The sequence below is a fragment of the Myripristis murdjan genome, chromosome 19 (assembly GCF_902150065.1).
Source record: "Myripristis murdjan chromosome 19, fMyrMur1.1, whole genome shotgun sequence".
NCBI classification, from domain to species: Eukaryota; Metazoa; Chordata; class Actinopteri; order Holocentriformes; family Holocentridae; genus Myripristis; species Myripristis murdjan.
Genome location: NC_043998.1, coordinates 18,224,698 through 18,250,561, shown reverse-complemented (window position 1 = coordinate 18,250,561; position 25,864 = coordinate 18,224,698). Strand labels below are relative to the sequence as shown.

Genomic DNA, 25,864 nt, shown 5'->3' with positions numbered 1-25,864 from the left:
CGGAGACCCAGACAGACAGCAACTCCCCAACGGGAATCCTAGCAGAGGTAGGCTGGATTTTACATACTTAGGCTATACTCAGCCTGCGAGTACCTCAATAAAACTGGAATGCAGATAATTCAGCTGTTTATCCGCTATGATAAAATTCTATTTGAAATGGGCAGAAATCGCCCACATTCCACTGACTACTGCGGTGGCAGGGCTTAACGCTCATCGTGAGGACAAATATCACATTCAGCTGGAATTTGATATTTGTGTTTAAATAACTGAGCAAAAATGTCGTGTTTTACAAGTTGCTAAACAGCTGTGAGAGAGCAAACACTGGCCAGTATTAAAAATGGGATCATTTGTTTTGGGGGTGCCAAATTATGTGAACAGTTTGTTTGAACGCGTTCGTCCCCTTTGACGTGAGGATAATGCTTAATGAAGCCCTTTCGCTTGTTTCTTTGCTCCAGCGTAACTTTGAATAGAGCAGGGCTGACTCCCGGGACGTGTCTCCAGAAATCAGAACCTTGGACAGCGACGCGCCGCGGCTTCCACAAGCCCTTCGCCCGGAGCAGAGCGCACGCCGCCCGCCACCCTTCAGCACTTCTCCCGGTCAGGACATAATGTGCTCCTGCCCCCGCTTCCCGATGGGCTGCAATGGACTTTAGTTCCTCTACTGCGTAATAAAAGCCGACAAATGCCGTCGACAATACCCATAGTTGCATTCAGCATGACAGCGGCAACGGAGATCGAGCCAGCAGGGAGAGAAGACCGGGTGGCGACACTTACGCAAGACTGAGCCTTCTGCACGTTTAACCAGACTTAAAGTGTCTTCGCCAAACAGAAGATCAGCGACTTAAGGAGTTCATCGCACCATGGGGATAAGGCACCTTTTGCTGCTGCTCATATACCTGGACCCGCTGAGCGTACTCAGCGCCGCCACGGGCGGTAAAAAGCCGAAGCCGCCATCCAAGAGGGGTCCCAAGCCGCAAAACATCACCGCTCCGGTCCCCACTGCCGCTCCACAGAAGACCGTCCAGGTCCAACCCCAGCCAACCAGCAACCACGACACCTGCCTGGGCTACTACGATGTCAGCGGCCAGTATGACAAATTGTTCGAGTGCAATAACACGGACCACCGGTTCTGCTGCGGGACCTGCTACCTGCGCTTCTGCTGCGAGTACAAAAAGGACCGGCTGGATCAGAAAGCCTGCAAAAACTACCAGACACCGATCTGGGTGCAAACGGCGGCCCCGTCACCCGTCCCGACCGGTGAAACATACGATCCGAGCATGGATCAGACCAACACAGCTGTGTATATCACCTGTGGGATCATAGCCTTGATCATAGTGTTGGGAGTGTCGGCCAAAGTTGCCTATGACAAAGCCACAGAGCCGCCTCAGGAAATGAATATACACAGGTAAGTGTGAAACACGTTGTAATACAATACCATAATGCATAAGGAAAAGAAATGACACGACCATTCGAGATCATGTCAGAATGAACTGTGTGCAGTGAAAATCTTTAGTCTGTTTGAGTTGTATTTCTCCTTTGGCAAATGGAGAAATGAGCCTGTGAAATATCTGTAGCTGTGAGTGTCCTCCACACCCTCCCAAGATCTCACCCATCCTATCTGGTAAGCCCGATCTGACTGCATCAGAGGATGCATATTGACTATGAATGGGAAGAAGAGAGGGGGCAAGGTCAAAGGTCACAAATGAAGTCACAAAGATAAAGATAAAGGCAGTAGCGTGCAATGTACCATGTACTAATCCCGGGATTTCTCATTTAATTGAGAAAGGATGACCTGAAATGAAGCTGAAATTGTCCAGACAGGCAATGTGTTGAAATTAATTAACAGATTACCATCTACAGCCAAACTGATAGAGTGCTTCTCAGATCAAATTCTATTAGATTCACAGCAGATGCTGGAATCCTGACTCCCACCATGAATCTGAATGAAAGCTCAAAATAATTACAGAGGTGTTCAAAGGGAGCTATCAAAGTGATTTTTGTAGGCTGGTGTGTGTGTGCATGTGTGTGTGTGTGTGAGTGAGTGTGTGTGTGTGTGTATGTGGGAACGAGAGAGACTGATGTACAACATGCATATTTGACGTATTTCTTAGTTTCTACCGCAGTCTTTGTGATACAATCATTCTTTTGCACCATTAAGCCAGCGAACTGTGATAAAAATGGTGTCTCTCATCTTTGAAACTAACAATAGCCCAGATATTTTGCTCGAGAAACACACATCCAGTCAAGGCAACCAGCTGTCACAGATCATACTTCACAATCTATCCCGCCCATTCTCTCCCACCCACTGCACATCAACACACGCTCTGTGGCGATCTGGTGTGTTCAAGCTAGAATTTGACTAGTGTGTGGTTGAAAGACTCGAGATACCATGGCGAACGATTGTATTTCACTTTCTCAGCTGGGTCCTGACTCCCCTGGGGGCCTCACCATATGAGGGTTATCATACATGAGTGGACGACATGTTGTAGAGTGTAGGTCACATCACTGAACAAATGCTGACACACATTATTTCCTCAAGATTGAATAGGGATTTTTTTAATGCATGTGTAATTCAACACTTGAGCAATCTTAAGACTGTGAATAATGGATAACGTTAAGGTTGAGGCTTTATCAAGGTCGTGCGACATGCCTGCACTACAGCTCATTCAATAACAGGAGCAGCAATAGGGTGTGAAGCTAAAATATTAATATGAAGGCAAAGGTTACGCTGTGGATGCATTTGTCATACAAAGGCTTTCAGCTGTGGCGGCAATGCAAAATAATTTGATTTCCTCTTCAAGAAGTGATGCCAGAATAAGCAAACAAACATTTTTTGAACTTTCTTTCATCATGCTTGCTTTTCCCTCACTTCCACTCTTCCCCTTGAGGGCTTCATCCTTCCATATGCACCTGGTGCGGTCTGAAAAACATTCAAATTCAACCCAATTAGAGTAGGTACTCACAAACCCAGTGCTGTTTCTTTTGCAAATGAACATTCGTCATGTACCAGAAAAAGAAAAAGAAAAAAAAAAATCACAGCAGCCCTGAATCATCTGTAATAGCACAACACTGTCTTAACAATTAGCAGCCATTCGGCGTGCAGAACACAGACGTGTTATCACATCATTTGCGCTCAGTTCAGCTGCGCCGAGAACGATGCTGTTAGGAATGAAAAAGAACAAGATCCCTTTTGGTGCCCAGAATGATATTCTGATGAGACGGTTCTTCTTGTTTTGTCTCGTTCTCAGGGCCCTTGCAGACATTCTGAGGCAGCAGGGGCCCATACCCATATCGCAATATGACTGTGAGAATTTTGCAGCGATGAACGGCTCACCCAAAGACAACACACCAGTCAGAACCTCATCCAAGAACCACTACACCCCTGTTCATACCTCCAAGTCCAACCACGGTAAGATCTGTCATTTCTTTCTTCTCAAAGTCCTAAAGCTTTCCCACTGATTGGCACTTCGGTGTCTTCACTGTGTAATGATTGTCAACCTTGCTGGAAGGCAGATGTCAATCGATCCTTTGTGTGCCCACATTCTTGCCGGTGTGTCTGAATTATTTTTTTCCTTGTGCAGCAGAGGAGTATGATGCATTCAAACACTGCACATACACACACTGGATCCACTGTGCTCACCCTCTCAACGGTGTAATCTTCAATATTAACATCCAGTAATCATCCGATTTGAGCGAGAGAGCACACACGATAGAAAGACAGAGAAAAAGAGAGGCCTTCTAGCGGAGATAATTACAGGCTGGCGAGGTAAGGCGGCCCTGCCGTCTCTGACAGGATGGAAGTGATGGCCTCTCAGTCGCTCAGTGGGTGAATCAGACAGTGCTCACACCCAGTGCACACAGCGTGATTCAACCCTACGATTCAGAGAGCAGACAGGGAGCATAAATCTGTAATACGGCCTCACTCTGCAGAAAAAGCAGGAGAAGTGAGTCACGGGGTGCAGGCAGGTTCCTCGGTGAAACAGGTCTTATCAGATAGAGGGAGGCAGAGAAATGGAAAAAAAATTAGACACAGCCGGTATAGAAGTACCATAAAGGGAGCCTGTGAGATTGAGACAAAGAGACACGGAGAGAGAGCGAGGCTGAGGCAAAGAGAGTGGTGTGCACAAGTCTCAGAGTGCAGCCTCACCCAAAAAACATTTTGATATGGAATAGATGATAAAACAGCATGAACCAACGCTGAAACTGGTGATGAAAGATGAAAGCTGAGATGGTGTCTGTAGTCATCCATAGCTGCTACCTGAATCGTTTTAGAAAGTCGTGACTTAAATATCTTTCTGTTATCAGATGCAAACAGTTTCCTAAGGTGCATTTCCCTCTTGAACTCTGATTTCCCCTTATATTTCCCCTGAAGTAGCTATATACATTATATTGAAGGACAGTGTCACATCCACATTCTATATCTGCTGGCTCACTGAAGCTTCATCACACTTATACTGAATGAAATACTCAAAGGCAAGATGCCATTGTTTTATAGCTGCAGCATTACAACAAATACAAAATATCTAGGTGTCTTGTGCATTATTTTATTCCCATTTCCCTGTGATTCAGCAGGACATATTTGGTATCTTTGGAAACTTTGGAATTTCAAATAATGTTCTGTGGATTTGAACAAAGCTTGGCTGCACAGCAATGACAAACCTACCAGTGGGTATGGCAGAGTTTAAGAATTAAAGTAATTTGTGACTTTTATTGACCTCTACCTGTGACCAAGGAACTGCAGCAAAATTGCTCTGCCTCTGGTACAGCTTGCAATGACCTGTAATTGACATAAATAACCCATAATATGCACTTTTCAAGAAACTTGACAATAACACTGGGTGAGACGTATTTTGGTTCCATAACAAGCGGCTACTGAAAGGGAGCCTGAAGCATGAGCACCTGGAAAAGTAGCCGTTGACTCATTGTTATTGATCAGTGATGCTATCAAGCCCCCACAGATACATTATGGTCTTTTTGCACTATGAGACCGTAAAATATCACTTATTGAACCTTTAATGTGAGTTTTTTATTGTGCCATTATATCATGCTGTGAAATTTTTGTGCTCGCTGTGTGTCATGCAGACCTCAGGGGCCAGACTAAGCCACCTCCTGTATGTCACCATTCATCATGAAACTTGCCAGGAACTGTGTTTCTTGCAGTATCTGTTGCCACCACATTCTGCACTCAGTCATTGAGTATCTTGCCCTCATCGTATCCATCTATTCTCAATGGCTAGCCATGCAGGGTGTCCACGCCTTGCACACGGTTGCACGTGCTGGGCTGTGTCCGGCGTGACCTTGTGTGCATTAATCCCCAGTAAAGCCCAGGCATCACTTTTATGTGTCTGTTTGTGTCTCTACATGACTGGGAGTATTTTTCCTCCTTGAACACAATCAGTGCTCACTGCTAGATAACATAACTCGGCTCTGTTCAGCTCAGTCCGCCTCAGCCAAGCTCCCCTCATCAGGGACCACAGCAGTCCTGACGGGTTTGGACATGAAAGGCAGTGACAGCCCGAGCGAAAGCGTGGGTAATGTGTGTGTATAAATTGGGTGCCCCATTCTATGCCCTAACAGGCTCAATGGTGCTGTAGTGCCGTGGAGAGGGAGCCCACTCGCTCACATAGAAAATGCATATTCATGTGCGCCTAAATGCGCATTTGGCACAGAGCAGGGAGGCAGTCCTCCTCCCGAGGAGTGGGCCCTCGGTTGGAGCCGTTGCTGCTGAGAATGGCACTTGACATCCAGAGGCTTTTTGAGACACTCTGAAATCAGGTGGAGAGACCTCATAAAGCAAGTGGCTAAAGGGCCCAAGAGGATCCTATCAACTTGAGTCAAGAGTGGGAATAACATTGGTTTCCCCTTTGATCCTCAACATAATGATGCCCAGTTGCTCTCAGCGGGGTGAGAGTAATCACTTCCTTGCCAAGACATTTTTTCCCCTCAGAGCTTAGTTTAGGGCCCAGTCCTAAAAATACCTGCGGAAATTATTCCTGATTGTGGGCCTTGTGCGATGTCATGGTATCCTTGATACACTGCAAAACTCTTCACTACATTTTTAGAATGATATATTCCTTTTGGAAAAAAAAAAAAAAAACAGGGCCTGGAGCAAAAACGGTACAGACAGCATAATATGATACCAGCACATGTGCTGCTATTTTTATTCCTATCCACTCTGCATTGTTGTGGGGCTCAGATCCTCTTTTAGGTCGGGGTGTAAACATAGTGCGCCCTGCAGCCACAACAAGGAGAAGACCTTGAAAGGGAGGAGTAGATACCTTTACAGGAGTTCGCCGTCGGTTAAAGTAAACAATAACTGGTTCTGTGAGTAATGCAGTTTGGCCTACAGCTCTCTTTAGATGAAGTTGATTTATTTACCACACACCACAGGCAAAGATTTGCCTTTTTTGAAAAGTGTTGCTTGGTTTCCTTTCTGACATTTTCTTAATGCACAGAATGATGAAATACAGTTTTAAGGTAGTGCAGAGAATAGCTTTTTCCTCCATCTCGGTTTACCCAGCAGAAACCAGAGGGGGAGAAAAACGCACTCCCATATACCACTTATGCAAAAAAGAATAGGCAAATTGGATTATGAGTTATGGGGCTGTGTTTACTGCATCAGAAGTATAAGAATAAGCAGCATAAAGAAGGAGGTGGGGTGCAGACGGTCTTTGAAAAAAGGCTGTAGGGATTGGAGCAGTTGGTTGGTTTTGTTGGAGATGAACAGCCTCCCAAGAATAAAGGTCAGCTGCTGCGGACAATTAGAGGTCTTGACAATAACATAACAGTTCCAGCTATTTAGCCTGCATTGACATGACCTTCAGATATTTTTAAAGCACATAGCTGTGTGTGTGTGTGTGTGTGTGTGTATACTGTGTCTTCTGCTACCCATGCAGCACTCATGAGTTTTGCCTGAATAGCGAAACAGTGATTTAATTACTCTAATGATTCGCCGATAGGCACTGTATAATATTATTCTGTAGTTGGCCACCCCTTCCCCACCCACCCACCCACACTCAAATACACACACACACACAAACACACACACACATACACAGGCACATAACATAACACCCTTCCTCTCCGCCCCCCAAACTCCCACCAATTAATCCTTAAATTGTGCACTGATAACATCTCCACAGTGACCTTGCTGGCTCCCTGTTGGCCAGGTAATCATCACCCACATGTTAAAAGCAACATTTCTATGCTGACTGCATCAACATGTTTAATAGAAGCTTCCTCCTGAGTGCCTCTGTGTCAAGCCTCAGCATCTGAGAGACCCACCTAATTGTCTTTTGCAGTAGTTCTCATTATTGCCCCTTATTATTCAGCAGGACCTTTGGCCCTGTAAGTGTGTGTTTGTGCATGTGCATGTGAGTGTGTGTGTGCATTAAGGGACCAGTGATTTTGCATATTGAGCGCAATGTCTTTAAAACGTATATATTTAACGTTTTCGGTAATCTTTCAAAGCAAGAACTAGAACTATGATATCATTTTTCCTCCCTGTTATCCAGCGATTGGTTTCCATTCATTCCACTATGATATGAAAATGAACTTTCAGAGACAGAAGCTTTCTTTACTCCACTGTAATAAAGTCGTCTACATTTGTTTTCCTAAAAGCAGCAGCACTGTTGTGTTTTGATGACTTAACAGTGGACGGTGTGAAATGGGCCCTTCGCCATGGAAAATAGTCCCTGGAGAGACGTTTGCTTCACACAGCCAATTATCAGTTGTGTGGCTTATTAATGGTGACGACAAGCCACAGAAGCAGAACGCTGTAAGGTGGCAAAAACTGAAATTCTGAAAATGTGGTGATGATTTGCAAAATGGTTCGCAGACATGTGAAATGTGGGGAAATGGTAGTAAATGGGTCACACGCTCAAAATCACCGGTATGGTCCTTTAAGGAGTTTCAGGTGTGAAAGGAGGCATCCATCAGTGGCTCTTTCCAGGCAGCCTCTAGTTAATTATGAACCAGGCTGGATCGGGACTCACTGTACATTCAGCGCTGTCATCTCTGCACCATTAGTTTCATGGGAGAGCAGACTTAAGGAAAAAAGGGCATGTATTTGCCAAGATGGCATTTAGAAAGCTGCAGGTCTTGACTTTCTTTTCTTTTTTTTTTCCTTTTTTTTTTTACTGGAGAGGTTTTAACATATACCTCTGACTGAGAGAGAGGAGAGGAGCAGAAAGCAAGAGCGAGGGAGATGAAGACAAAAAGATATGCATTGCGGAGTTACAGCTGAACGACTTTATCGAGATGATGTGCATGGCACCATGTCCACTACAGCAGATCGGCATCTGATAATGCTATAAAATCAGTATACCATGTAAATTACCTCCGCCTGGCTGTGTTAAAGCTTAATCGACCTTGGAGTAGGATAACCTCCCCAAGTTCCCGTTGCACAGTACCACATCCACCTCATTCCATAATATCATTATCTGATTATTCACATTTTTTCTGCTCTCAGAAGTAATTCAGAGCTATAGGTGTCCGGTGGAAGTCTGATTAAAAATGATTACCATATGAATCCCCTGCACCCGCCAGCTCCGGCACATGCTCATTCTCATGGCACATCGTTGGGGTGAAAGTCACGATTTTCTTTGTATCAAGGACGATAAATTCATAATGCGTAGCCTTTCCCCTGCAGGCTCTTCATGCTATCTCACCTTAATGAGTTGGGAATGGAAGCAGGAGGAAGGCGATTGCTTTTGAAGGGTTTTTCAGATTCAAGGGTTGTTGCAGCGGGTCGTGGCGTGGCCTACCAATGATAAAGGTGACAAAAGAAGACAACGGCGAGCGTGTGCGTGTTTGTGTCTGGGCGACTGTGTGTCACACACAGAATTACTTGTATGATGGAATGGGAAAATAACCCCACCAGATATAAGATGTTCTATCTCCAGCCATGAAAGCAGCGCAGGGGAGAAGTGTGATTGAGTTCAAAGTGCATTGGTATGTGGGCGGTTGAAACATATTGCTTTTTTTTTTTTTTTTTTTTCCTGAAGATCGCTGCACTTTGCTTGCTTGTTGTTTCACATATTCTAAATCGCCTCTCCATCTGTGCTCTGGGGAAATGACACCACAGGGACGTTTTCCATCTGATGCCAGGAAAAAGCCAAAACCGGTGCTATTAAGAACATAACGGCAACGTTGACAGATGACACACCATTTTAGTTTGCATTTCTAAAGCCATTCAGTACATTAACCCTGTGAGTCCCAGCAGCCCGTGGATAGGCTTTCGTTTTGGAAGGGTTTATCTCAGCCTCTGAACAAAATACACTTTCTTTCTTTTTTACTTTAATTTTCTTTTTTGGTAGTTTTCATGTCATTTAAAAAAAAAAAAATTCATTGTTAATTTTCTGTTTTGTTTTTGCAAATTTTCAGATAATTGAAAGAAATCAAATGAATTTAGTCAGGTTTCAAAGGGTCAAAGCAATAACAACAACATTAACTGTGCAAATTTGTGACGTTATATTGCTTTTGTTCATAATGCTGACATGCTTTTTTTTGATCAAAATGAACTAACACTGCGTGTGTATGTCTGCCCGGCTGACTGTATCTGTGCGTATGTGTGTGTGTGTGTGCATATGCGCATGTGTGTGTGCGCATGTACCCCTGTGTATTTCCACATACGTATGTGTGAATGTTTTTGCGTGTAATATCCTGCGTCTGGGGCCCTGCATGCCTGCCTCTGTGTGCTTGTATGCGTGTGTGTGCACGTGTGTATGTGTGTATGTGTGTGTGCGTGTGAACAGGTCTCCACTATGGAAAGGAGAGCGTGCGGAGCAGCGGAGGCCCCGACATTCACAACTTCATCTCCTCTGGCTTCGTGACGCTGGGACGAGGCCATCAGAAAGGTATAGTGCCTCTCCCTGCCTAACAACAGCTTCTTCTCTCTTCTCCCCTCACACAGACGATTGAATTAACTCTGCTTATCTAAGACCATTGTACAGCACCGCTGAATGGTAAAGCACCAGTGTAATGTTCCACTTGCAACACAATGATGAACAGTGAGACACCGAAGGAGGTGAAATGTTTCCAGATTCAATTTTCCTCGCAGCAATTCACACAAACTCCTGCCTCTGCATTTTACAATTAAACACAGGCAAGCACACATTTACTGCCACTGATGGCAACAGGGTGGAGAAGGTGACCCTAGACGCACACGCGCACACACACACACACACACGCTGTCATTAGCCGGGGCCAGAGTTTTCCCATGGGTAATATCCTGATTAGTATGCAGCCATGTTGGCCAAGCTCTTGTGATTTATTTCCATCCATTTTGGCTCCACAAATCAGGCACAATGTATGTGTCACCTCGCGGGGGTGGCAAGGCAAGCTTCTTTACCTGAAACTGTTTAAATGTTTTATTGAATGTGCGAATTGCAGAGAGAGAGAGAGAGAGAGAGAGAGAGAGAGAGTTTTTCCTGGTAGCTGACCTGGTTTAGTGAAAACATGCATACGCTACAAGATATGATGTATAATTTCATATAAGGAATGGTTCCACTGGTGAATATTATCCCCCACATTTCCAAGCTACCTCTCATGTTCATCATCCTAATTACAACAACTGATGAGCTGTCATTGCTATAATAAATATGAGTTCAGATTTATGGGAGGTCTTGGCTGGCGTGGGCTGCTTTCGCTGTCTGGGTTGCTACCACATTGTGCTGCATCTCTGCTCTTTCCTACAAAGTATCACGGGGTTTATTCCCAGGCGCGCAACTGCGGGGGTCTGGAGGCACCCATCCTCTCTTATTTCTAATGAGGAACCATCGTATTTATGTTTACACAAAATTAGCTGTTTTTCTCCCTGCTTCTTTTTTGCTTCGTTTGTTTTCATCCCCAGAGGGGGTCCGTTTCACAATGGTATTCATATACAGCCAGTGTTGGGAAAAAAAAAAGAAAAAACACAGCTGATATTCTTTGTAGTCCCCCCCTTCTAACTCAACCAGAGATGGGTAATGAGAGAAAAAACTGATTAAGTTTTATGAATTTCTTTTAAACGGATTTCTCCCTCTGTACAAATATCACAATAGCAGCACTTGCATCTCCAGCTGCATACTTGTCACAACAACAGCATGGGGTACGGCTTAGCATCCAGCATCTGAGCGGTCAAATCTGTGCTTTCTCACTGAGAGAAGTCTTTGATTCCGCTGCTGCCAAACAAATAAGAAGTGACAGATTGAGATCTCGCAAAGGTCCGGTGAGACTAAAATCCTCGGTGAACTGCAGAGGGAAAAAAAAAAAGAAAAAAAAATGCGACGACATATTCTAGTGCCTCCATTCTTTCACTTTATTCTTTGTGTTTCCTGTGCTCCCTAACAACCTCTTCCCTCTTCTCACCATCTCTATTTGGCTGTCTTGTGCCTAGAGGCAGGTATTAGTGTGGATTGAATCCTAAAATCAATGGTGCAAGAGTCTGAAGTTTGGTTTGGATATTGTTCCTGCATGGTATTAGCATGCCGCTTGAGTAGGATAACTGCAGGGTGGCTGAGAAGAGGCAATGATCAGTTTAACCAAGGCTCCCCACAGCTACTCTGCCTTTTACTTCTTATTTATAACCACTGTTCATATCCACAAATGGATTTGGCTGCATAAAACATCACTTCTCTGCTTGGCTGATGGAAAGTAACAAATTGCTGCAGCCTATAGTCCAAGCTCACGATGACATGCCGTCGTTATTCCTCCTATGGTGGTGATTTCTAAACTGCTCACTTGATCCATCACTTGACCCAAGTCTGAAAATATCCAATAGATCCGGCCATAACCGCTCTGAATCTGTAAGTGGATGCGATCTCACAGTATTAGATGAAGTCATCCCAAGGCTAACAGCAAGAAAATAGTCCGGTTTCATTAGCATCACACCAAGCCCATTAATTTTTGAAGAGGTGTGTGCACAGCTTGGCTCGCTCTTTTGCACTCAGGCTCTCAGAACAGCTGAGAGGAACAAAGCTGAGGCTCGATGCAAATAGATGTTTGAAAATTTGCACATAGGTTCAGATAAATCTCATCCTGAGCTGTGTATCATCTTTTTTTTTAGTATAACATAAATAATAGTTTAGCAGCCATGGTATAGTTATCTGGGCTGTTGTTGGGTAAGCATGTTACGGCGCTTAATTATACAGGCAGAAAGTGTATTTGGTTGTTAATTACATGGCGGTGTATGTGTGTGTGTGTGTGTGCGCGTGTGTGTGGCAGCGCCCCCCTTGGGGAGGACAGGTGAGGTCAGGGGGGTGTTGCTGAGCTTCACAGCAGCTGGATGCTCCACATCTGTCTGCCGGGGTACAAAACAACCCAGCACTGAACTCCAAACAAGATCAGCCACGAGCGCTGTGGAGTGCAGGAGAAATCCACCCTCACACGCTCTCCCACCGTTATACATCATCAATCTGCGATGTTCAGTAGCTTCTGAGAGTTATTGTGTGATGAAGTGTTGCAATTTAACTTTTTTTTGCTGCTCCCACTTTCCCCTCAACCTGCCTCATCCACTTCCACTTCAGCTGGTGATTTCCTACATTGCCCAGAATGACTTTCAACAACCCTCAGAGAACTTGCCTGGACTTGTTGCATTCAGCTGTGAGTTATTATTGTAAGTGGAGAGGAATACTGGCTTTATACCAATAGTATAGTTACATATAATGTTGATAGCGGTTGTGCGGTAACAGTTTTTCCAGACACGAAAAAAGGGAGTCAGAAGTCCTTTATTCAAAATGCAATGTGTCGTGTGGCTGCAGTGCATTCTGGTTCATGGAAGCTACTGTCATTGGAGAAATTTGCATCTCTGCTTCTAATTTGATGGATTTCTCCCTGTATGTTTGTTGACTGTTGGTGAAAAATGGCGCTGGTTGATTGTGAGAGACGGATGCCAAACCTGACGGTTACTGTTTTTGGCCAGTTTTCCATGGAACTGAGAAAATGCATTACTAAACAACAAAACAGTCCTAGATTAAAGGAGCAATGCCAATAGATATATTTAACAGTGTTGATGTGGTCCTTTAACCCTATCTGACCTGGGCCTAAAATGCTCGTTTTTATCTGTCATTGGTTTTGGCTGTAGTTTTGTCACCTTTTAAATCACAATCAAGTGTCAGGTATCTTCAGGATGAGCAAAAGTTAAAGATTTCAATGGAACCAGACAGAAAAAGACTGACACCACACGGATACACCATTGATGCTGTATCCAGCCAGTTATCCTGAGGATGGAGAAAAATACATTACCAAACAGTAAAATGGGCAAAGATTTAAGGTACAATGTCAATAACTCAAGTGTTTAAGATTTGAGTTTGACTGATGACTGATTTGTGCATTAAGTGAGTCTTGGAAAAGTCACAGAGGAACATTGTGGAATTCAAAACGAAAGTCACTACAGAGGCTTGCATTGCTGAGTACCAAGACACTGCTCTTCCTCAGCACAAAGTACTGTGTGCAAAATGTGACACCTAGAATGCAATGTGAGAGAGCAGAATGAGAGGTGGTGTGAAGAGATAAATAACAGCCTTTAGTTCCAATGCAAAAGTCCACACTTGCAAGTGCTGACATATTGCAGGTATACCAAGCCTCCAAAGCTCTGCTATTGTTTGGAATCTGCATTGAACTTGTGTGTTGCTCCTGCCTGGGTCAGCAGAGATGGACGCAGAGAGGCTTACCTCGGAAGCAGAGATCTCTGTGATGTTGCCAGCACACATGACAAGGGCCTGAACAGAGGGCGTGGCTCGTGATCACAAATTTCCATCAGAAAAACGACTGGCTGGGGAAAAAGCACAAAATATATGCATTTGTGCAAGATGACTTCTTCCTGTTTTCATGACTCTGTAACACTGGCAGTTTCTTATGTCTGGTGTGTGTCAGCTGGAAAGAGCTAAATGTGTAAGAATCCAATAAGAGGACTCAAGATTACTATGACCTATAGTTAAACAATTACGATGCAAGGTGTGACGTTTCGCATGCGGGTACTGAGCGATGAGAAGACACACTTCAAATTATATTCTTTTAAAGGCACATTCTGCATATTCTGTGGAATAAGCACATAACATGATGGTTGACTCTACGTGGCTCTCGACATCAGGCCGAATTATTGATATGATTCCCCTTTTTTCATACTTTTTCCCACATTTTTGTCAGTTGAGTCTAAATTCGATTGAAAGAAATGACTCGGTTCATGGTTGTTTGCTGACTGAGCGTTCACTGTAAACGGCTCCACAATCTGTCTTTGATGATCTGCGATTTAAAATGTAGTGAAGTACAGTACTCAAGCAAAAATGAAGTGAGAGGAAAAGTACGGACTTTAAGAAATACACAAAAAGCTACCCAAGTAGAGTAACATGAGTAAATGTGAGTAGATATTTCTGCCTCTGGTCGCATTAAAGGGTTGGAACAAACAACCTACAGTATGTGGTCGTGTGGATTGGATTGTTGCCTGGATTATCTATGAAGTTCTTCCCCTTCTTTTTTTCTTTTAGCCTTTATTTATCCAGAGGAAGCTGACTGGACATGCATAGTTTTTTTTTTTTTTTTTTTTTTTCCGACTATAAGGCACTGAGCAGCTCTACTGGAGCAGCTGAGGGTTAAGTGCCTTGCTCAGGGGCACCTCAGTAGTGGCTGTTGATGGAGGGGAGAACATCACTCAAAGTTCAATGGTCCAAGAGCAATTCAACATCAGTAATGATTCAACATTAGCAGCAACAGAACATGAGCAATTTCAGCATTACATGGCTTAAGAATGGAGAGGGAGAGAAAGAGGAGCAAGAGAGAGAGAGAGAGAGACTCCCCCTTTCCATCCCATTCACATGCAGCATGCTGTCTTTACAGTTCATTTCACGCCAGCTTACAGGCCATTTATGTCAAGTCAGCTTCTCCTCAGTTGGAGGAGAGGGGTCTGACATTTTTTTTTGTCCCAGCAGCCAAACCACCGAGAGCGACAAGCTCTTTTTGTGTGAGGATTTCATTTTTTTTTTTTTTTTTTTTTTTTTTTTTGGGGGGGGAGTTGCGTGACTCCTTCCGAAGCCTACCGTATGGAGTCAGGTGTAGTCTGAGGGTGGGTGGCCATCTGTTGGCGGCATGATCACGCTTTGCCTAAAGCCGTGGGTTTACCTGGACGTTATCCTTTGTATAGCAAAACAAACACTGGTTCCAATAGCTACTGACAGGATTATTCTGCAGTGGATGCCGGAGGATAAATTTGTCAGTGAATGCTTTATTCATTCTTTGTTTTTCTGGAAGATTTTATGTAATGAAATACTGGCTGCTCGTTTTGACTTTGCTCCACTTAAGCGCTTAAAAATTCCTCCTTCGCTAATCATAGGGGTGAAAAAAAGAGGTTCTTTACTTTACCCCACCTGAGGGTTTTCCTTGAGTGACAGTAACTCTTACGGATGCTAACGGGCACCTATTTTATTTAGCAAGCACAGCTGCTCGCCTTGCTCCTGTCCCCTCTGCCATCTGTCCAGATCGATGCGCCGCCTCACACATTCCTATGCCGCTGCTCTTTTGTCCTGTTGTCCAGAATTAGGAGCCAGTGAGCTTGTTTCTTCTGTCAACTAAGCTCAGCTAATGAGGATACCCACTGATCTGTTTTGTGGGTGCGGCATCATAAAGTCAGCTGGGAGAGAGCTGTTAGTCCACGGTGTAAAAACTGCAGAACTGAGTCTGATGCCTCTGAGTCTCTGGTAATTGTATAAAAGTTCCTGGAAACATAATCTCAGAAGATAGATGAGAGGAAATTAGAGTAACTTTTCTTCCCCGTTTGTCGGGAAAGGTGATGCAGTGCTACAGCACACCATCGCTCCCAGTTTATGCAAACTGAAGCTGAATAGCAGCCTAATATTAATTGCCCTTGTCACAGAAGACCTCCGGTGTACTTTTTATCCTCTCACTGTCACAGACCAAAACTTTGCACTGTAAATCACTGTCACATTATTCCAGAGTCTTTGACGTGTCACACATATTTTTCCAAGCCAGAGTGTGTTTAAGAAAGAGAAGCACATAGGCAGACTGGATTGAGAATCCATGTCATCGATGTAGAGATTACAACTCTTGTGCATGTTGGTTGATTGATTGAAATTTTCTGCCTCCGCCAGGAGAGTCAATTGACAGCCAGCATGCAAATTTGATATTAACATTCAGCTTGCCAGCTCCGATTGGCTGAATGCGTCCATTTTAATTATTTTTCCATATGTCAGTCTTGTTGATGTACAATCCTGCCAAGCCACAGCATCCAGAAAAGTGATTACTTCAGACAAAGCCCTCGTTCTCAACATAGTGTGTGCCACACTTCATTACCTAGCTAAGTCCCAACTTTTAATTCTGCCCTATGGAGGAACTCAAATTGGTTTTCATGGCAGCCAATTATTGTTTTTATGAATATGATGTGTCTGGAATGGTGGATACTGTATGGTGATGCAGCGGCAGAATTAGTATGGGGATGTTATCACAGAACTTTATTTACAGTGCAATTTCAGCACATTAACAAGTGCAAGTGCCACTAATTGGCCGGCTCCTTGTGTAGTTGGCTTGTACTGTACAACTTGCAGTATAAAAAGAGAGCATGGGGACTATCAAGGGAAAGGACTCATGGAGAAAAAAAGGAGCAAGCAAAACAAACAGCAGTCATTTGGTTCTGCTGTTACTTACCAACAGCTGTTCGCCTCTAATTTGTTCTTTTGTTTACCTTTTCTGGAGAACTTGATGACAAGGTACAAAAAAAAACCCTCTTTGAGTTTCGTTACTTCCAGTCCTCCACTGATTATGAAACAGTCATCTCCTGTTCTTTTCGCATGAATCAGATTCCACTGAACAACAAGCCCACAGGCAGTATCATCATCTTCAGCCCGTGTAATCAACACTCTGGGCTGATGAGGCAGAGGATGAAAACATCCGCCCTCAAAAACCTTTGGTTGTTTAAGGTGCACAAGAAAAAAAAAATATCACATCCTCAGACAGGAACTGACTCCTACGGTGACCAAGCTGCAAAGCTGTGGCACATCAAGACGGAGACAGGGCCAGAGAGATAGCGAGGAAAGAGATCTGATCTTTATTTACTCCAGTGACGCAAAACTCAAATTTTTCATGTCAAATCAAATAGTGAGTCAGTCGCCCACTTCCTCTACCCGCTCCAATTTGTGAGACACCATCCTAATGATTGGACTGTGTGCTTTACCGAGCTACATATGAGGCGTCTCTTGGCTCTCGGTTGCATTACAGAGGCTTCCAAGACTTGTTTACCCAGATTTTTAGTGTGACATGAAAATTTACAACCAAAACTCATATTATACATTATAATAGTAGTATCAAACTGATGTATGTAGATACCTTATGGTCTTTTAAGGACAAATTAATAGGGTTTTAAAATTTGTGTTTGGCTGTTTTCCTTTGTATTCATTTCCATGGCCACAAGAAAAAGGATTATGAAGAGTAACCAGTTATGGCAGGAAATCATGTAATATGTTTACATGTGTCACCTTACTTTCCTTATCCCCTCACACATGCATACACAGAAACATGCAAACACAGTGACTGACAGGACTAACTGCTACATCACAGCTTATCTGTCTACCTTTGCTGTATGACCTCTCTAAGGCCCTCTTTCACAATTTTTAAGTTCATCTTGTAGAGTTTAAACACTCTGAAAACCGGGTCCCACTTGTGGGAGCGATCTGAAACCCCACATCTGTTTGCCTGGCTGGTGAAAATGCAGCCAAGTTGCTCAGTTTTGCTGGGTGGGTCTTTTGATTGACAGTGTGCTCCTATCGGGTACAGAGTACCTGCTCATACAAATTGATTGTCAGGTTCAGGGGAGGTGGCACCGCTGACCTGCTGGCTAAGCACTCCTTGGAATAACCAATAAGAAGGCGTTAATAAGGTCCTTGAGAGAACAGGGCCGGGGCCACGGCTCTCATTAACAGCCAGAGAGACCAGGCCAGATTTCTTCCACACACAATAAGGAGAGATGAACATCTCCATCCCTCTCAGGAGCTCGCTCATTTGAATATGCAGCAGATGCCAGGATCGGGGCAGAGGTAACGCTTGAAACTGTGAGAAACTGCACCAAGTGTAAAAAAGTTACTGTACATAGATTTGGTTGGGAATATTTTGGCACTGGTATGAGTGCATATGCATTTTTCCCTGGTATTTATCACGGGTAAACACATGCTTGAGGTTCACTGGGTATTGGTAGGTAAACAGGGAGGGTATGCCATTCCTATTTATCATTCACCTCCAGCAGAGGCAGCGGCAGGGAGAGCAGAGGACAGGAGCGGAAAAGAAAAATGTGTTGTTAAGAGTGAGTAGCTGAACCTTTGCGGCCATTCTAAGACTCTTAATTGCAGTATTTCTCCACCTTCATTTGCACAATCTGCTAGAAATCCATGATGTCCTTTTGTGGAGGACTCAGAATTAATGACTATCTGCAGGTCTGGAAAATTAACACACGGCACAAACGCCTTGTAGCGTTTTCTAAAATACCAGCAGAAGGCAAATATGTTAAGGTCAGTGAATGACAAGCCGCCCTACACTTCTTGACAAGACTCTTGGGTATCCTGAGGAACAATAGCACTTCCAGATACACTGCAGTCAATTACAGTGATGTGAGATGTGGGGGCAGAGAGAGGAAATGACAGTCGGGAGACAGCTCTCTTATCATTGTCCTTCTGTTGTGGCCACTTTGAAACAAGTGGAGCTATTTGTCTGGCAGCAAGGTATGCTGGGGGGGAAGCGAGAGACAGCTTTTATCTTCGCAATAGAAATGGGAGAGGGAATATGCGAGAAATGCACTGCAGAAGGAATATCTGAGTGGTAAAAGGCGAGGAAGCCAAGCAAGACGAGGGGGTTGTGGTGTAATAGTTTGGCAGGTAAAATGGCAGGGAAAGAAAGCGTGAGTCCTTGCAGGCAGGTAGTTGGGGGACATCGGGCAGACGAGACCGCTGTGATGTTTGCTTGGGCACGCTAGCGTACTCTTAATGTGCAACATCAATCAAGACGCTGCCCACCACGCGGCACGGCAACTTTTATCGCCGCTCATTAAAGTAAGTGCAGATATTTTATGCATCGGTTGAAATGCAAGGACTTTTTCATGCTAATTTCCCTCGTTTAGATTCGTTATTCATCATCTTTGAGCAACGGGGTACTGTACACAAATAAGGTGGAGTGGAGGCTGTGCTGCGTGATGAATCTGGAACCTGCCATGTGCTGAAGCATCACATCTTTGGATTGCTACCGCTGCCAAAGTTTGTTCAGGAGTTTTATATATGTTTAATGGAAGTGCATAATACTTAAAACCCCCATATGCTCCACAGAGGTTTAACAAGTCTCCTCTTTAGAGTCAAATTAAAGAAGACTTACAGTAACTTCTCAGAACAAACAGTCTGGAAATGGAGTCAGGCCGTCTCTCTCCTGATGTCCTCCACTCGTCCCCCGGGACTGATTCTCCAATGAAAAGAACGTTTAACAACTTTAAATCCACACCTTCTCGGCCCCCCTCTTTCGCCACCTTCCCTCCCTCTCCGCTGCTCCGTCCCAGACCGATAAGATTATTTTAAATGCCACAGCCCACGAAATAAAATGAACTTGTGAACTTTGCCCTAAATATCTATCCCGGAAGACCATTTTGCCTCCCATGCGAATGCGTTAGCAGATGAAAGGAGGTTGGCATCAGCGAGTGAATTGTGTTCTGGGTCTGCTCCCAGTCTTTGAATTTCAAGCTTTGCCTTGCCGGGGCTCTTTTTTTTTTCTAGTTCTGAGCATTAGGTATGGGAATTGAATCCAATGTTTAGTTTTAATTGATTTTTTTTTTTTTTTTATGACTGAACGTGAGCAGTGAACACCCTCCTTCATTAGAGACACAGGCGCAGATCTGAGGACTGTCAATCCGCTGCTTAAAGGACAATGCTGCGCCTTTGAAAATGACAGCTTTTCCTTTCATCCTTCCCCCGTTAAAGTTGCCCCTCAGTCTTGACGACATTAATTAAAATTAAAAACAGCATCAATTGTTTTTTTTTGTTTTTTTTTTGGTTTTATTATTTTTTTTTTTTCTCTGAATACCGCTAACCCGTTGATCAGGCAATAGTGTCACTCCCTGTCAGTGGAGGATTCGACAGAACAGCCATAAAAGCACCTCAGCTCGGCACAAGAGGGATGAAGGATGTTAAGTGCACAACGGCAGAGCGCTCCACAGCCTGGGCTACCAAAATATTTAGCAAGAGTGACGCCAAAAATAGCTGGCCCAAGCTGTTTATCATATTGAAAAGACTGACATTGAATATTGAGCAGCCATGTCCTCCACAAAGTGAGTTGCTCTAGCAGTGATAAAACACCAGTTATAAATAGTCATAGTAAGGGCGTTTTGAGGATACTTTTCGTCGAGCGTTGGATAGACATAGTAAGGAGTGATCTTGGCTGCGTTGCGCTGACCTCAAGCAGCATTGTGCCCGCCTCCCTGCAAGGCAAACTCCTGCTCTCATCTATAATCTATTATTCATAGGGAAGAGGCAGAGACGGAGACTGGGGAAGGCAGATAACTTGGTCCCTTTTCCTCCATCCACCCCCACCCGATATTACCATTATCCAGGAGCCATTGTGTGGGGAAACAAATGGAATGATTGCCTTTTGTAGTGCGGCAGGAAATTTTGTATTCCGTGCAGAATTTGAACCCAGACTTGCCATTCGGAGCACACAAGCTGCGACTGCCAGTTGCATTGTGCAAATAATGATGCATGGGAGGGATCAAATTAAAATTTATCAGCTCCGGGTTGGGATCCATCTCCAAATCTATTTCCAGCAGATTAAAAATTGAAAAGGTGAAAGGGGGTGCGTGTTGGAGTTTGTGTGTGAATTTGCTCAGTCGTCCTTTATTGTTTTTTGATAGATTTTGATCAAATGTTAGGTTTTGTAGTGAGTCTATTAGTCTGTTGATCTAGGGGCAGAGGTAATGGCTTGTGTATCACTGTTGATCCCACACTGCGTTCTCTAATCTCTATCTCCTCGGTAAACACACACACACATGCACTAACGCGCCGCAAACATCCACATATTCACATGCACACACACACACACACAGGCCAGCAATCCTGCTCAGCAGTCTTGGTCTCACAGTGCTGTATGGGCTGATAAATGACTCCGGCTGTTGTGATAATCAGTAATCATTATCAATTTATACTGGGCAGTTGTTTATGGAGCACCTTAACAATTCACTAATTTCACATTTGCAGTAGATAAACCATTATGAGAAACGTTTTGCTTGTTGCTTTCAGGGAATTAATGCAACAAAAATGCAATCAGTCTAACTGGGGCAGCCCGACCATTAAATGCAGCTTTTTATCATCTCTGCAATACATTATTAAACACACCGAACTTCTGAGTTTCTCGATAAAGCGAGCGATGTTTTGCCGGGCATCCATTTCACACTGCTGCTCGGGTGGCACGCAAGCTGGAGGGACAAGGGATCAACACCTTGTCAAGCTCGGCATTAGCCTCCAATTTGAAAATCACACGAGACGTGAGAGACTTAACATGCTGAGAGGGGCTCCGTCGGGCTGATAAACTCTACTTACACTCCGCTGCTGGTTACAGAGGGAATAACGGGCAGCCGTGTCTACATCTCTTAGCTGTCACGGGCTCCGTTCCCCCGCTGCACATTACAGCATGGCGTGCTCGACCCTCTCTGACCACAGCGGCAAATTGCCTCCACATTGTCGGCGGCGCAGGTCCCATGAACTTTTCACATCGCGGGGCGTTTGAATTATCGTTGATGGAGGCTACAGGTATTCAATCTCCAACCCCAGACCGTGGGGTAATAGACGGGGGGCTGAGGTATTATAATTGAAAGGGCCCTTCAATAGCGATAAATAATGAAGTTTCCCCAGGGGCCATTAGGGGTTGGGGAAAGGAGGATGTTGGATGGAGGGAGGCGTTTGCACATATATATCCAGCCAGCCTGTTAACCTCCTGTTGAGTGAGGCATGGAGGGAATATGATACGGGTGTGAAAACACAGGAGGGGGAGTCACTCACACTGGTTCATTGTGAATCAACAGGAACAGGTCTATGTGTGACGTAGTCGTACCACACTGCGATGTTACTGACTGACATTAAAATAGCACCCACAGCAGACTTGAAAGTCATGATGACGATGATTGAGAGCCTTTGCTTCCTTAATTTGGTGGATTTACTGTTCAAACAGGTATTTAGGGGCGGGGCTTACCACAGAGAGGCATCTTTTCAAAGTGTAAACCAATGGGTGATCAGTTAGGGAGAGAGAGGCACTTTCATTTGACAGGAGGGATGTGATTGTCAAAACTGTAAAGTCTTCACTGGTTGAAATTTTTGTCCACGCCTACTAGTTCAGCATAACACTACCTTTGATGTTACAGGATGCAGAAGTCATGGGATTTTGATTTTTTTTCTAATTGAAATATTGTAAGTGCTCTGCCATTTATTGTTAAATAGATTAGTATTCTGGCATGAAAAAATTGCTAACAATGTACATTTTTCATTTCACTGTGATGTTAAAGTAATGTCCTGCATGATGCTTTAATGATATGGTCTTGTAAGGCTCACATTGTTACCAATATTATTTAGTGTGTTGACACTGAAAATCTTTCAATTTGATCAGTTTGATGACAAAAAAAAAAAAAAAAAAGTATTCAGAGGTTTCATGAAATCTCATTTTTGTCATGGTGGACAAGTCTGGGAAACAGTATTTAGACAGTCATGTGACGATAAATTATGTAGTTTATAGAAGAATTCTGTGATACATTACAATACATATGTTTTTTTAAATTAAGAATGAATGAATTTAGAAATACACAACTGTATAAAAAAGTGATTAAGCAAATCAGATTTGACTGCAGATTTTGCAGACTACTTTAAAATTTTCTGTTATTTTGTAGCTTTATTTAAACTCAAAAATCTTTGAGGACCAAGCCTTCATTTATAATGATGTTGAGCAACATAGAATAATAAAAATACAAGAAAAAGAAGAACAAACAATGAAAACTAACATATAAATAGACTTAATAAAATACGTAACATGCAAATCAATTAAAACAGGCACAAATGGGAGTTAAAAGGTTTAAGATTATGGATTTAAAATGACCAAGAGGTACCAAGAAATCAATTTTAAAGTGATTTGTAGTGAGTTCCAGGTGAAAAGCTGATCTTTCTGGGTCAGTGTGAACTCGAGGGACATGGAGCGTAAGCCAGTCATTAGTCCCACTGTGGTCCAGACTAGCAAGGAAGAAATATATGAAGGCAGCTATCCAATAAGGACCTTGTAAACAAATAAATATACATCATACATATGCACATGACACTTCTCAGAGAGAGGAGACTGAATGACCTTTTGTACAGGATGCACTGATGGCTGTTGTAAGCATCAGCAGCATGGAAGACAGGATCAAGGGGCTTAAGAGTCACAGCTGAAGCATGCCTATACAAGATGTCGCCATAATCTAAAACTGATACAACAGTTGCCTCAACAAGGATTTCTCTGCAGTACGATGGGAGGCAGGATTTATTCCTGAAGAAAAAGACAATTGTTTGTCTTGGTTTACCCACCAAATTAGATACATGAATTTTGAAAAATATCTTCTCACCGACACAAATGCCAAGGTATTTCTATACCATGTCTTTTTCAATATTAAAGCCACTTTTAGTAGTAAGGATGAGGTTATGAAAATTAATATTATTTAATGCATATGTTTGATGTAAGTCAAGGAGGAACCTTCATCAAATCACAGGTGAATTACATTAAAAGGCCAGTATCCAACTCTAGCCTGTGCATAGTGTACTGCACAGTAGGTAGTTCAGTGCTTTGTGGCAGCTGTGTAATCTATTCAAGAAGAAAACAGAGTTCTTCATTTCCCAAACCATGCACATCGCCGCTATGCGAGCCACATGCCAGCGCCTATGGTACACATAGTAATTGGAGCGCCTATAAAGCACTTCCAAGGCAGGCGAAATCAGCTGCATCTTGCCACGTCTGACAGATATGAGGTTTTCAATCCCCTTCCCAACTGAGTGGAGGAGTTTCTATGTCTTAATTACCTCACATTTGGCACACTGCACTGCAGAGCAAGCCGGAGCCGCAGGGAGATGGGGACTCGGCTGAGACACTCAGACAGCGGTTGGTGACAGAAGCCAGGGGAGGACGCAGTGGAGAAAACGCTCCCAGCAAAGCATGCCTGGAATGACAGAAGCGGTGGTGGAGGGGAGGGGAGGGGAGAGGAGAGGAGGGGAGGAGAGAGGGAAGGGAAAGGAGGAGGGGGTCAGAGATCCCCAAGGAAGACAAGAAGAAAGAAGAAGAGCTAGCTCAAGGGAGAATTCCCCTCAGGCACATATGGCAGAAATGAAACATCCATATGCTGGCGTAAAACAGAAGACAGTCGGTATGTTACTGTTCTCAGTGTCTCACTCTCTCTTCCTTTGGAAATAGAGTTTATTTGTTGGATGGTCTGGTCGGCTGAATTTTGTGCACAAGCTGACAGTAGCTGAGGAACACAGAGATGCTTCAGCAGCGCCACTCTGGGACTAGTATGTCATGGTCAATGCATGGACCAAGCTGTTTGATTTGTTGGCTTAGAGGTGACCATACCTTTGTGTGTATGTGTGTGTGTGAGTGTGTGTGCACACAGACAGTGATGCATCGGCACCTGCCCAAGTCCTACATTGAAATGAAATGAAAAAAAAAAAAAAAAAAATCAGCTTCTTAAAGACTATTAAGTATTATTGCTACCAGCTGGTGTAGGAGGCATCACAGGGTTCCAAGCACTTATAGGGGTAGTTCACCCATTTTGGAAAAAAAAAAAAAAAAAAATCCTCTTATCACCCTAGCTGTTCTGCAGGACAGTAATGGTGCTCTCTTCCTCTCATTGTTACTGAGTGCTGGATACTGGCTGGATGCTCCAAATGCTAACTCTTAGCCTCCTGCCATTGAGCTCGGCTTCCCCCCAGCTAACATTTTTTAAAAAATAACTGCCTTAATGTGCTCAAACAAGGTTTAACATCAAAGTGTCACTTTTCCAAACTCAAATGCACACACAACTACTGATTACTGTCAAAAACTGTATTTTTCCTGTTATCAACATCCAGAAAGATCCGGTAGCTTCTGCACTTCCTGTATCACTCCGCACCAGAGGAGCAGCAGCCTCCAAAGAGATGGAAGTAGATTGCTATTGTTTGTTTTCTTCATTGAACACATGTTCGCACGCCGAAGGACAAAAATTACAACTTTCTCTGGAGTACTAACAGATACCTGGCAAGTAATGTTGTGGCTAGCTTCTACTTTTACATTTATTTAACAAATTGAGCGATTGATTATTGCTTTTTAAAAATGTTAGCTGGGGGGAAGTCCAGCTCAATGGCAGACGGCTAACAGTTAGCATTTGGAGCATCCAGCCAGTATCCAGCAGCAGAGGAACATAGCACCACTACTGTCCTACAGAACAACTAGCAGGGGAAGTGATATAATGTAATGCATTTTTCAAAATGAGTGAACTGACCCTTTAGGAGCATATGGTATTAAAGTCCCTTTTCATGGTCAGGAACAATGCATCATATTAAACCATTTAAAGGAAATGCTTACATTTAAATTAATCCAATCTATCTGGCTAAACACAATTCAAATGAGAGAAGCAATATCCAGGCAATATTTCTGTGACAGTGGAGCAGCAATGCGAGACCAAGCAAAGACTCTGTGGAGGGAGTTGACTCACACAGTCGTGGCCAGTGAAACCTAAGGGCTGACAGCAAAGCAGTAGAGCTGTTGGTGTAAAAAAAAAAAAAAAAAAAAAAAAAAAAAAAAAAAATATATATATATATATATATATATATATATATATATATATAACCCTGCATTCATGCTAAGATAC

At 43.5% G+C, this 25,864-nt stretch overlaps 1 protein-coding gene across 1 annotated transcript in view; it reads left to right on the top strand.

Annotated features, from left to right (window-relative positions):
* The first annotated feature begins 706 nt into the window (after window positions 1–706).
* Window positions 707–25,864, top strand: part of shisa6 (shisa family member 6) — a 57,360-nt gene continuing 32,202 nt past the window's right edge. The window contains exons 1-3 of the mRNA XM_030078142.1: window positions 707–1,405; window positions 3,249–3,409; window positions 9,756–9,857. Of these exons, the coding sequence (XP_029934002.1) occupies window positions 861–1,405; window positions 3,249–3,409; window positions 9,756–9,857 (808 nt within the window). The 5' untranslated portion in view covers window positions 707–860. The remainder of the gene's footprint in view (window positions 1,406–3,248; window positions 3,410–9,755; window positions 9,858–25,864) is intronic.